At 51.2% G+C, this 13,877-nt stretch overlaps 1 protein-coding gene across 1 annotated transcript in view; it reads right to left on the bottom strand.

Moving 5' to 3' along the window:
* The window catches only part of TENM4 (teneurin transmembrane protein 4), a 1,193,139-nt gene that overhangs the window by 180,741 nt on the left and 998,521 nt on the right, over positions 1-13,877 (bottom strand). Inside the window, exons 15-16 of the mRNA XM_085623238.1 lie at positions 13,452-13,646; positions 4,553-4,753 (exon numbers count right to left, since the gene is read on the bottom strand). Coding sequence (XP_085479364.1) covers positions 4,553-4,753; positions 13,452-13,646 — 396 coding nt within the window. The remainder of the gene's footprint in view (positions 1-4,552; positions 4,754-13,451; positions 13,647-13,877) is intronic.

The following is a 13,877-nucleotide window of genomic DNA, read 5'->3' as shown; positions in this document are numbered from 1 at the left end:
TCACTTGGCGCTTGCCCTAGATGCTGTCTGTCACTAGGCTCTTGTCCTAGATGCTCTCTGTCACTAGGCGCTTGCCCCAGATGCTCTGTCACTTGGCGTTTGCCCTAGAAGCTCGGTCACTAGGCGCTTGCCCCAGATGTTCTCAGTCACTAGGTGCTTGCCCTAGATACTGTCACTAGGTGCTTGCCCTAGATACTGTCACTAGGCGCTTGCCCAGATGCTCTCAGTCACTAGGTGCTTGCCCCAGATTCTCTGTCACTAGGTGCTTGCCCCAGATGCTCTGTCACTAGGCACTTGCCCCCGATGCTCTGTCACTAGGTGCTTGCCCTAGATTCTCTGTCACTAGGCACTTGCCCTAGATGCTCTGTCACTAGGCACTTGCCCCAGATGCTCTGTCACTAGGCACTTGCCCTAGATGCTCTGTCACTAGGCACTTGCCCTAGATGCTCTGTCACTAGGCACTTGCCCTAGATGCTCTGTCACTAGGCACTTGCCCTAGATGCTCTGTCACTAGGTGCTTGCTCTAGATACAATGTCACTAGGCGCTTGCCCCAGATGCTCTCAGTCACTAGCGCTTGCCCCAGATGCTCTGTCACTAGGTGCTTGCTCTAGATACAATGTCACTAGGCGCTTGCCCTAGACGCTCTCAGTCACTAGCGCTTGCCCCAGATGCTCTGTCCCTTGGCGATTGCCCTAGATGCTCTCTGCGGCCTTTTACTGTCACATAGCGTCTTCCCTAGTGTAGGTGGCCTGTGGCCAGGTCCGTATCCTGTAGGAGGTGGGTGACTCCAGAAGAAAACCTGGTACCGGCACTGGCCTTACCTTCAATGCAGCACTGTGGTAAGTGAGATCTACACATCTTCACAGAAGGCAAAGCAGGTGCTTGAGTTTTAATGAGAAAGGAAATTTAGCGACAAAGAGGAAAGATGTGGAGGATAGAGCCGTTTCCATAAAAAATATTTTGAAACTGTACATTTAGGACACATATGGATTGGAGGCTACAAGTTGCAGATGAATAGATTTGTGGGCATAAGTGTTTTTGCCACAGGTCACCCACATCATTCCTGGTAAATACTGACAGATTGTCCACATCTGGCCCCGACGCTCTCTCTTCCACCATATTTTCATTTCACGTCCATTGCTGTCCAGGTCTCGCTTCCAAGCTTATGCCCCTGGTAGGGATGAGGCCAATGGCAAAAGTCAATTAACAACTTTAAAGAGGATGATAAAAAAAAGAAATGGATGGATGCCACAGTGGTGGGTGGAGAGTGGCCTGGCGTCAGGATTGCAGCGGACTCGATGCAAGCTTCCACAACACATCGTCTCCATGCCAGGCCTGGTCTGTCAGCTTCTGCTTCTCCCGCCTCCAGAACAAAGGGATGATAAGACTAGATGGAGGCGAGAGACAGCCGTGTGGTTGGACGAGATTATGGTCGGAGGGAGATGCTAAGGGTGTGTGGAAGACGTCAGGGACACGGAGCGGAGCAGGGAATGATGGAGCAGGACACAGGGATGGATCTGGCACCAGAGGCAATGATGGAGCAGGACACAGGGATGGATGTGGCACCAGAGGCAATGATGGAACAGGACACAGGGATGGATCTGGCACCGAAGGCAATGATGGAGCAGGACACAGGGATGGATCTGGCACCAGAGGCAATGATGGAGCAGGATACAGGGATGGATCTGGCACCAGAGGCAATGATGGAGCAGGACACAGGGATGGATCTGGCACCAGAGGCAATGATGGAGCAGGACACAGGGATGGATCTGGCACCAGAGGCAATGATGGAGCAGGACACAGGGATGGATCTGGCACCAGAGGCAATGATGGAGCAGGACACAGGGATGGATCTTGCACCAGAGGCAATGATGGATCAGGACACAGGGATGGATCTGGCACCAGAGGCAATGATGGAACAGGACACGGGGATGGATCTGGCACCAGAGGCAATGATGGCGCAGGACACAGGGATGGATCTGGCACCAGAGGCAATGATGGAGTAGGACACAGGGATGGATCTGGCACCAGAGGCAATGATGGAGCAGGACACAGGGATGGATCTGGCACCAGAGGCAATGATGGAGCAGGACACTGGGATGGATCTGGCACCAGAGGCAATGATGGAAGAGGACACGGGGATGGATCTGGCACCAGAGGCAATGATGGAGCAGGACACAGGGATGGATCTGGCACCAGAGGCAATGATGGAGCAGGACACAGGGATGGATCTGGCACCAGAGGCAATGATGGAGCAGGACACAGGGATGGATCTGGCACCAGAGGCAATGATGGAGCAGGACACTGGGATGGATCTGGCACCAGAGGCAACGATGGAGCAGGACACAGGGATGGATGTGGCACCAGAGGCAATGATGGAAGAGGACACAGGGATGGATCTGGCACCAGAGGCAATGATGGATCAGGACACAGGGATTGATCTGGCACCAGAGGCAATGATGGAGCAGGACACTGGGATGGATCTGGCACCAGAGGCAATGATGGAGCAGGACACAGGGATGGATGTGGCACCAGAGGCAATGATGGATCAGGACACAGGGATGGATCTGGCACCAGAGGCAATGATGGATCAGGACACAGGGATGGATCTGGCACCAGAGGCAATGATGGAGCAGCACACAGGGATGGATGCGGCACCAGAGGCAACGATGGAGCAGGACACAGGGATGGATCTGGCACCAGAGGCAATGATGGAACAGGACACGGGGATGGATCTGGCACCAGAGGCAATGATGGAAGAGGACACTGGGATGGATCTGGCACCAGAGGCAATGATGGAGCAGGACACAGGGATGGATCTGGCACCAGAGGCAATGATGGAGCAGGACACAGGGATGGATCTGGCACCAGAGGCAATGATGGAGCAGGACACAGGGATGGATCTGGCACCAGAGGCAATGATGGAACAGGACACAGGGATGGATCTGGCACCAGAGGCAATGATGGAGCAGGACACAGGGAAGGATCTGGCACCAGAGGCAATGATGGAGCAGGACACAGGGATGGATCTGGCACCAGAGGCAATGATGGAGCAGGACACAGGGATGGATCTGGCACCAGAGGCAATGATGGAACAGGACACAGGAATGGATCTGGCACCAGAGGCAATGATGGAGAAGGACACAGGGATGGATCTGGCACCAGAGGCAATGATGGAGCAGGACACAGGGATGGATCTTGCACCAGAGGCAATGATGGAGCAGGACACAGGGATGGATCTGGCACCAGAGGCAATGATGGAAGAGGACACAGGGATGGATCTGGCACCAGAGGCAATGATGGAGCAGGACACAGGGATGGATCTGGCACCAGAGGCAATGATGGAACAGGACACGGGGATGGATCTGGCACCAGAGGCAATGATGGAACAGGACACGGGGATGGATCTGGCACCAGAGGCAATGATGGCGCAGGACACAGGGATGGATCTGGCACCAGAGGCAATGATGGAAGAGGACACGGGGATGGATCTGGCACCAGAGGCAATGATGGAGCAGGACACAGGGATGGATCTGGCACCAGAGGCAATGATGGAGCAGGACACAGGGATGGATCTGGCACCAGAGGCAATGATGGAGCAGGACACAGGGATGGATCTGGCACCAGAGGCAATGATGGAGCAGGACACAGGAATGGATCTGGCACCAGAGGCAATGATGGAGCAGGACACAGGGATGGATCTGGCACCAGAGGCAATGATGGAGCAGGACACTGGGATGGATCTGGCACCAGAGGCAATGATGGAGCAGGACACAGGGATGGATCTGGCACCAGAGGCAATGATGGAGCAGGACACAGGGATAGATCTGGCACCAGAGGCGTCAGTGGCTGTGATTTAGTGGATGGCGAAGGCGCCAACAGAAGTTAGGGAGCGTTGGCGTCTTCTGGGTCTCCATCCAAGCAGGCTTCCATGCAGCAGAACTGCCACAAGACCCCCGAAGGTTGTTGAAAAGACTCTTAAAAGGCCTTCAGGAGCCGCTTCGACTTCATGAGATGTTCACGATGATAGTCCACTGGCACCACCGCCAGTGTGGCATCGGTGTGGCTCATCGTATGCAAGAGTAAAAAGAGGAGTAGTGTGTAGCCATGCACACCACCTGCAGCATTGTGGACAGTGAAACCCCCCTATCCCGTGCGGTGCCGCCCTCTATCCCTGCTGTTTGAGATACATCTGTCATTCACTTAAGCATAGCACCTAGAAACATGGTGGCAATGAAAAGGCACATCCACAACTTGATCAGCACCTGGCATGATATGAAATTATACGCATTGCAGTACAATTAGAAGTGGAAGGTGGGTGGAGTTAACAGCACATTGGCTGAACTGCTTAAAGAGAACAGTATCAAGGCAGTATTAATGCGGTTGAACTGAGAAAAACTTGTGACCAACTGAAGAATTAAACTGCAGTGCCCTGATACGGTGCCCTCTCCGCACCTGTTATTTTACCACATTACACATGAGTTTACCTTCTTAGAATAACACACATTTTAAGGTATTAAAATATACATGTATGGAAATTGGCGTATTTACCGACTGAGCAGTCGTGTCCGGTCCAGCTGGGGTCGCAGCTGCAGAGGCCGGTCTCAGGTGAGAAGGTGCCATGGCCTGAGCACTGGTCCAAGCAGGTGGCTCTGGGGGTCTCGCAGCTGGTTCCGCCCCAGCCCACAGCGCAGTGACATTCGCCGCGGACACACACTCCGCGCCCCGAACAGGTGGGGTCCATGCAATCCACTGCAGCCAGGAGAAAAGAAAAGGTGAGTTTGGCATTAGAGTAAAACTCTTGAGCTCCAATCAAAGGGGTCTTCACATTGCAATAGAGCGCAGTCACAAATCCCACTCCCTGGTCTGGCGGCCATCTTGCGATGGTGTTCGCATAATGTGCTTCAACGCATTGTGAGGGGGTAGTAAGCGCTACAAATGCAATTACAAGAACACTGGTTTAAATACAATCTGCTAATCAACAAGGGCACTTTCATGTCACAAGAAAAGCTGAATTTGAATAGCAGTAGCTTGGAAGAGTTTACAGCAGGGCAAGCATAGAAATAAACGCTATTTAAAATGTTTATAGCGGAGCTCGGAGTCCATGTGGTTCAGAATACAGGGAATAATTCGCATGACTACACTGAACACAAGTTTATAAAAATCGTAATGTTGTTTAAAAGCTTATCTTAAGTTTAACCCGTTATCAACATCAAATATCAAGACAAAACTTTACCTTATTTTTTTTTTTACTTCAAGTGAATTCAGTCCAATAACATCGCTTTATCTCTGTAAGATGTGCTCAATGCAGTTCCAAGGGTTGTAAGCTTTATTTCCACTAATTTCCCAAAATTATCATACCAATGCAAAAATCTAATTGTTTTTCATGCGTTTTTCAAACAAAAGTAACACATCTCTGAAACCTATACACAAACTTGGCAAAGATGTAGCACTAAAATAAAAATGGTATGATATTTAAACCATGCTTTACAATTCTTGTAACAAGTGGACACATTGTTATTTACGGGGGTGCACTTAGCTGCTGAGCAGTGTAATGGTAAAGAATTAATATGAGAACAAAGAAAGTAAAAGTGTTGGAGGAAGGCCCTGGTGCACAAAGATCACCCAAGCTCTGGGCTTTGGTCAGCCCACCACGAACTTTATGAGCATGCGCTTGTCACAAGTCCTGGTAACTTTGCGGAAGTCACAAGCTAATGCAAAACTTTTTAGGTGGGCTAAAGTGGAAATACTATTTATTTAAAAAATTCATAACCAGTAGACGCTCTGCATGGCCTACACCTGAATCCATCGGCACATTCCATTATGTGGACTTATTGAGGTCTACTGAAAGTCCTCTCCCATGATTCACTTTAGATCAATGTGTCTGTGGTTAAAGCCTGAATGCAGAGCAGAGGAACCACAGGTGACCCCAACACGGGGCGCAGCCCGCCTGATACGAGATGGGAACCTCAAGGAAAATGCAGCTTCGAAGGCTTGTTGACCATGACCGAGAAACATTGGGGAACAACGCTGTTCCCCTAAGCTTCTGGTAACAGCGTAGCCTTCGTAAGCCTAATATTCACTCCTTCAAAGAGGTTTTCCGGGGCGCGATGTGGTATTTTGTGTGATTGATCTCACTGCAGCACTTGATGTCTGGAGAAACACAAGATGGTGCAAAAGGGCGAGTGGTAAATGTCCTCGACCATTAGCGGAGGCGCCTGAACGAATACCGTGAGACCAGGCGACGTGGCCTGGATCTTCTTCAGGGCTAATAGGTGCAAAGAGGATGGATCAACCTGGGGCCTGTCGCGGTCACGGCAGATGGCCAAGCATGGTGCTCTGGGATCACAGGCCCTCTGTCGACAGGGTACCACTGGGCCATTAATCATCTCCTAGGAAGGTCACGGGGAAATAAAGGTAGGCCTTGGAGGCGGTGCGACACTGGCGCCCCGTACGCCGTCACCTCAGCTCCAACACAGAGGGCAGAGCCAGGGGAGCTGGCCTGTCACCAGGCCCCATTCATCATAACCCGCAGGCCATTTTTCATGTCCACGCGAGCCCTTTCAAAAGATGTCACCAACAATGGCCGCCCTAATCCCACCCTCTCTGGCCTCGATATTCTCTTCCCGCGCGCCGCTCTTGTGTGGTGACCGGTGACAAACCTGGGACAGGATTAAAAGTCTCACTTTCTTAATCTCCAGATCCTTCCCGGGCTCAGCACAATGGTCATAGACGGGGGCATTCTGCCAGGCGGACCCCTCTATTCGGATGCAGCAGGGTGGGAGGGGCCAGGGACACTTTACATTTCAAATCAGGCGATTACGTTTGTTTTTTTTAATCCGTACTTTTCCACGGTGTCAAAAGTTTAACACTGTCTCGCTCATCGCTTTTCTATTGAAAACGAGTCCATTCACGGATCAGACCGCTTGCCAGTTGCAATAGCCAAGGAGTAGATTTTCTCATTGGCCCTCTATGCTTCGCTTGCGCCAGAGGTGTTAGCCTTGCACGCAGATCCCCAAGCTGGCCACCGTTTTTCGTGCCGGGAAATACAAATGTGCCCTTAAAAGTCCAAGGCTAAAACTCTTGTGCTTGCAAGTTTCAGCAAGGATTTGAGTATTTGGATGCCACACATTACCTAATTTGATTGAATTGTTGTAAAGCGCTTTGATACCTTAGAGTCTGCCCAGCGCTATATAAACCTCTTAAATAAATCCGACAGCAGGGACTTCACCAAGGTGCATTCCTTGGTAAGAGTAGGGCGGCACAGCACTGACAAACGCAGACACCCAAACTCGGAGCTCTCCGGCTCAGCCCTGCCTTGGCACGGTGTGGTGCATTCCGGGCTCAGGGGCAGCTGTCTCTGTGCCTGCCACAAGAACTTACATCACACCTGGCAGGGTTACTTTTCTGCTTTTATTTGATCATGGGCTACTTTCTGATCTTATTTGATAATAAAGACATGTTTGAGGCCCGTATATTTTGCCAATTTTTTTTTTTTATGACGTAAATTAACATCATGGACTGCGCCACCAGGCAAATGTAACATCATGGACTGCGCCACCAGGCAAACTCGACATCATGGACTGCGCCACCAGGCAAACTCGACATCAGGCAAACTCGACATCAGGGACTGCGCCACAAACTCGACATCAGGGATTGCGCCACCAGACAAACTAGACATCAGGGACTGCGCCACCAGACAAACTCGACATCAGCGACTGCGCCACCAGGCAAACTCGACATCAGGGACTGCGCCACCAGGCAAACTCGACATCAGGGACTGCGCCATCAGGCAAACTCGACATCAGCGACTGCGCTACCAGACAAACTCGACATCAGGGACTGCGCCACCAGGCAAACTCGACATCATGGACTGCGCCATCAGGCAAACTCGACATCATGGACTGCGCCACCAAGCAAACTCGACATCATGGACTGCGCCACCAGGCAAACGCAACATCATGGACTGCGCCACCAGGCAAAATCGACATCATGGACTGCGCCACCAGGCAAACTCGACATCATGGACTGCGCCACCAGGCAAACTCGACATCATGGACTGCGCCATCAGGCAAACTCGACATCAGCGACTGCGCCACCAGGCAAACTCGACATCAGCGACTGCGCCACCAGGCAAACTCGACATCATGGACTGCGCCATCAGGCAAACTCGACATCAGGGACTGCGCCATCAGGCAAACTCGACATCATGGACTGCGCTACCAGACAAACTCGACATCAGGGACTGCGCCACCAGGCAAACTCGACATCATGGACTGCGCCATCAGGCAAACTCGACATCATGGACTGCGCCATCAGGCAAACTCGACATCATGGACTGCTCGACATCATGGACGGCGCCACCAAGCAAACTCGACATCATGGACTGCGCCACCAGGCAAATGCAACATCATGGACTGCGCCACCAGGCAAAATCGACATCATGGACTGCGCCACCAGGCAAACTCAACATCATGGACTGCGCCACCAGGCAAACTCAACATCATGGACTGCGCCACCAGGCAAACTCGACATCATGGACTGCGCTACCAGGCAAACTCGACATCATGGACTGCGCCATGAGGCAAACTCAACATCATGGACTGCGCCATCAGGCAAACTCGACATCATGGACTGCGCCATCAGGCAAACTCGACATCATGGACTGCGCCACCAGGCAAACATGACATCAGGGACTGCGCCACCAGACAAACTCGACATCAGGGACTGCGCCACCAGGCAAACATGACATCAGGGACTGCGCCACCAGGCAAACTCAACATCATGGACTGCGCTACCAGGCAAACTCGACATCATGGACTGCGCCACCAGACAAACTCGACATCAGGGACTGCGCCACCAGACAAACTCGACATCATGGACTGCGCCACCAGGCAAACTCAACATCATGGACTGCGCCACCAGGCAAACTCGACATCATGGACTGCGCCACCAGGCAAACTCGACATCAGGGACTGCGCCACCAGGCAAACTCGACATCAGGGACTGCGCCACCAGGCAAACTCGACATCGTGGACTGCGCCACCAGACAAATTCGACATCATGGACTGCGTCACCAGACAAACTCGACATCAGGGACTGCGCCACCAGACAAACTCGACATCAGGGACAGCGCCACCAGACAAACTCATCATGGACTGCGCCACCAGGTAAATTCGACATCAGGGACTGCGCCACCAGGCAAACTCGACATCATGGACTGCGCCACCAGGCAAATGCAACATCATAGACTGCGCCACCAGGCAAACTCGACATCAGGGACTGCGCCACCAGGCAAACGCAACATCATGGACTGCACCACCAGGCAAACTCAACATCATGAACTGCACCACCAGACAAACTCGACATCATGGACTGCGCCACCAGGCAAACTCGACATCATGGACTGCGCTACCAGGCAAACTCGACATCATGGACTGCGCCATGAGGCAAACTCAACATCATAGACTGCGCCATCAGGCAAACTCGACATCATGGACTGCGCCACCAGGCAAACATGACATCAGGGACTGCGCCACCAGGCAAACTCGACATCATGGACTGCGCTACCAGGCAAACTTGACATCAGGGACTGCGCCACCAGGCAGACTCGACATCATGGACTGCGCCACCAGACAAACTCGACATCATGGACTGTGCTGCCAGGCAAATTCGACATCAGGGACTGCGCCACCAGACAAACTCGACATCAGGGACTGCGCCACCAGACAAACTCGACATCATGGACTGCGCCACCAGACAAACTCGACATCATGGACTGCGCCACCAGGCAAACTCGACATCATGGACTGCGCCACCAGGCAAACTCGACACCAGGGACTGCGCGACCAGGCAAACTCGACATCAGGGACTGCGCCACCAGGCAACCTCGACATCGTGGACTGCGCCACCAGACAAATTCGACATCATGGACTGCGCCACCAGACAAATTCGACATCATGGACTGCGTCACCAGGCAAACTCGACATCATGGACTGCACCATCAGGCAAACTTCACATAATGGACTGCGCCATCAGGCAAACTCGACATAATGGACTGCGCCATCAGGCAAACTTGACATCAGGGACTGCGCCACCAGGCAAACTCGACATCAGGGACAGCACCACCAGGCAAACTCGACATCAGGGACTACGCCACCAGGCAAACTCTACATCAGGGACTGCGCCACCAGGCAAACTCAACATCATGGACTGCGCCATCAGGCAAACTCAACATCATGGACTGCGTCACCAGGCAAACTCGACGTCATGGACTGCGCCACCAGGCAAACTCGACATCATGGACTGCGCCACCAGGCAAATTCGACATCATGGACTGTGCCACCAGGAAAACTCGACATCATGGACTGCGCCACCAAGCAAACTCGACATCATGGGCTGCACCACCAGACAAACTCGACATCAGGGACTGCGCCACCAGGCAAACTCGACATCATGGACTGCGCCACCAGGCAAACTCGACATCATGGGCTGCACCACCAGACAAACTCGACATCATGGACTGCGCCGCCAGGCAAACTCGACATCATGGGCTGCACCACCAGGCAAACTCGATATCATGGACTGCACCACCAGGCAAACTCGACATCATGGGCTGCGCCACCAGGCAAACTCGACATCATGGGCTGCACCACCAGACAAACTCGACATCATGGGCTGCACCACCAGACAAACTCGACATCATGGGCTGCGCCACCAGACAAACTCGACATCAGGGACTGCGCCACCAGACAAACTCGACATCAGGGACTGCGCCACCAAGCAAACACCCCAACCACAAACTAGGATAGCATAAGGTAAACATCACTAAACTCCTTTCTGAGGCTGCAGTCCTGCAAGAGTACTTTGAAACACCGCACTCCTGCCCAGCAGACACGAAGAAGGGATGTGCTGCTTTTTGTTGTCCACATTAGGCCCAGGGAAGTCAAAAAGCTCAGACCAGGCAGTTGCTAAACGCTAACTGGACATGAAGTTCTGTGCCAGGGATCCAGGCTGTGAACTTTTCCCCTTTGCCACTGATGTCCAACATAGGACCAGAACGGCCGGGTCCAGGCCAGATGTTAAGGTTTTCATAATAAGATAAATATGCAAATACTTTTTCTACTTTGTGTTTTTTTCTGAAAATGTGGCGTGGTTCCTGCACTCCCAGACCTATGTTAGTTGTCCTCAGCATAAGCAATTCATACATTAATTCAAGGGGTTCCACTATATAGGTACAAGATGGCTTTGAGACTAAGCGGGCTGGTGCTCTTCGAAAGAAACGGATGGCAAGAATCTAATGCAAACATCAGCCTCACGGCCCTCACACTGGGAACAAGATGGAACTTTCAATCTAGGAGTCCCACCCAGGCTCGTGCAGCAAGACAGGCATATTTATACACTCCATTCTAATGCCCGACCAACCCAATTCTTCCCATACGTTTAATGAGCATTCCAGTATTGAGAATGTGCTCCAGGCTTCCCGACATTGCAACCTTCAGAGTATGAGCACCATCCCTTATGGTGTGTACCATGTTCCTCCTATCAAAACAAGCACTGGCAAAGTCAACAGGTATAGGTTTAACGTGTTAACGCAAGAAGCGTTTGCACATTAGAGCGAGAATCACAGAAAGAAAGCAGCAGGAGCCGACAGAGAGAGTCATAGTTGTAAAGTAGCCCCCCATGCAGTTTGATGCCAGCACTGGAGTGGAGGAAGAAGGATACACTCAAACAGCCAACCGCATTATGTGAGAGATGAATACTCTAATGGGCTTAGCCAAGGCGTGATTGACAGAGACTCCAGCCAATGGCTGAAAGAGGTTGGTGGAAGACATTGGGTGAAGGGGCCCACTAAGGATGTAACTGCATCTTGCACCACCCACTGCCCATGGAAGCGCTGCAAAAAGCCAGTGCCCTGGCCTGGTTGGCAGCCAACCTAAATTCCCTTCTTTGTGCCCCGCCCAGGGTCGGTCTGGCCTATAGGACAACGAGGCAGTGCCCGACGATGGACTGATCTGGCGGGTCAGTGTGTTTATGGCATGATCAGAGTTTAATTCGAGCCTGTGGTTACTGGTGACGGTCACCGGCACTTATCTTTGGGGGCCGGCACTTATTTTTCCACTTCGATATTTCCCGAATGCAAAAGAGAGAAAACAAACAAATCAGAAAGACCAAGAAGATGAAAAAGCTTACAATGGGACAAAGTAGGAACCTGCAAGACTTAGACGAAGAGGTAGGGAGTGGATGGAAGTGGATTAAAGAGACAAAAAGTGGCTTTAAGACTAGCAGCCTTGGAATTGGGTGCGCCAACGTTTGATTGCACCGGCTGCAGGAATCTGAGCAGAACTTTGGCACCGGCACTCCTTCTTCCACAAATTAAACACCGGGTCTGCTGGGTCACTGTTTAGCTGATTTCCCGGATATTAAAACAAACATTGCCTGCAGCAAGCAAAATACACGCAGTGTCGCATATGTTGCAAAGCACTTATACAGACCGTCTTAACAAGTTTAAAACCGAACCACTTTGCAAACATAAGCCATTTTTTTGGCTTTCTAATTCATTAAAGGGGCCACTTTTATTTTGTTGTCCAGGCTTATTTTCTGTCCCAGTCCGACCTTGGCCCCCACCCGCTCAGTGAAACAAAGTTTAGCTGCTTCCACCCTCTCCCCCTCATCCTGATGTCAGCTGTCAGTCTCCCAGACACCTACAGTGATCACAGAGGGTGCAACTTTCTCCTTCACTATTTCTTGCTCCAGGATATCCTGCTGAGGGATTAGTGGAGAAAGAAATGCTCCTGGGCAGATAAAGGATGTAGATTGTAGAAGGAAAAAGTACAGACCCAGAGTTGACAGTGCTTTAAATGGGCAGGTACTGTCCGGTACTGAGTACCTGTACTTTGTTTTGAAAACACTTCTTAGTGCTTCAGCAATACATTTAATGGAAGAGTGCCGGCACTTCTCAGGACCAAACAGGTACTGTAAATAGTGAGTACCTGCACTTCTACATTTTCCACTGAAAGCACTGGGAGTTGACACAAATATAATAACTGTGTCTAGCAGTCAAAAAAATACAATTTTGCAACACCTTCCCAAACAAGCTATGATTCCCACAGTTCCTTATCTGGTGGAAATTGAATATTCTCAGCGCCTATGACACGCAGAGCTCTATACACCTCCTAAATAAACAAACAAATAAATAAATAAAACAAATAAATACAAAACAAATAAGTGAAAACTGCAAATCAATAATGCAAAAGCCCCGCAGGGATGTTATGAAACGGTTTCGTTTGTAATCCAATAGTGGCATGAAGCAGGAAAGCTACGGGCACATATTAACTGATAGTGGTTTTGTCTGTCATTAACAGCAGCCACAGGGCCCACGCGCACTTGGACATCCGCTCCTTGACCCGGAAGGAAACGACCCAGCAACAACGCAAAACGAGGCGCGCACCTTCTTCGCAGTTATCCCCCTTGTAGCCCGGGTTACAGATGCAGGTGCCCCTGATGCAGGTTCCGTGATTGCTGCACGACTCATCGATGCACTGATTGGTCGGCACGTCACACTCCGCCCCTTTCCAGCCACTGTGACACAGGCACCGCCCCCTGGTGTACTGTCCGTTCCCACTGCACAGCACTGGACAGGAAGCTTCAACGAACAAGAAGGACACAATCAAAAAATGAACAAGGAAACACTGCCATTCATTCAACAACACACTGTACATATTATACACATGCAAAGAGATGTCAGTTTCAAGAGAGCCTGGATTCTTACTCATTCTTTCCATTTCATTTAAAATTATGTTTAGGAAGTACAAACATTACAGAAGCCATCGTGCACAGTAACAATAGTTTCCAACATACAAAACATTTGGGCATT

The sequence above is a fragment of the Triturus cristatus genome, chromosome 8 (assembly GCF_964204655.1).
Source record: "Triturus cristatus chromosome 8, aTriCri1.1, whole genome shotgun sequence".
Taxonomy (NCBI): domain Eukaryota; kingdom Metazoa; phylum Chordata; class Amphibia; order Caudata; family Salamandridae; genus Triturus; species Triturus cristatus.
This window is presented reverse-complemented; position numbering and strand designations above follow the sequence as displayed.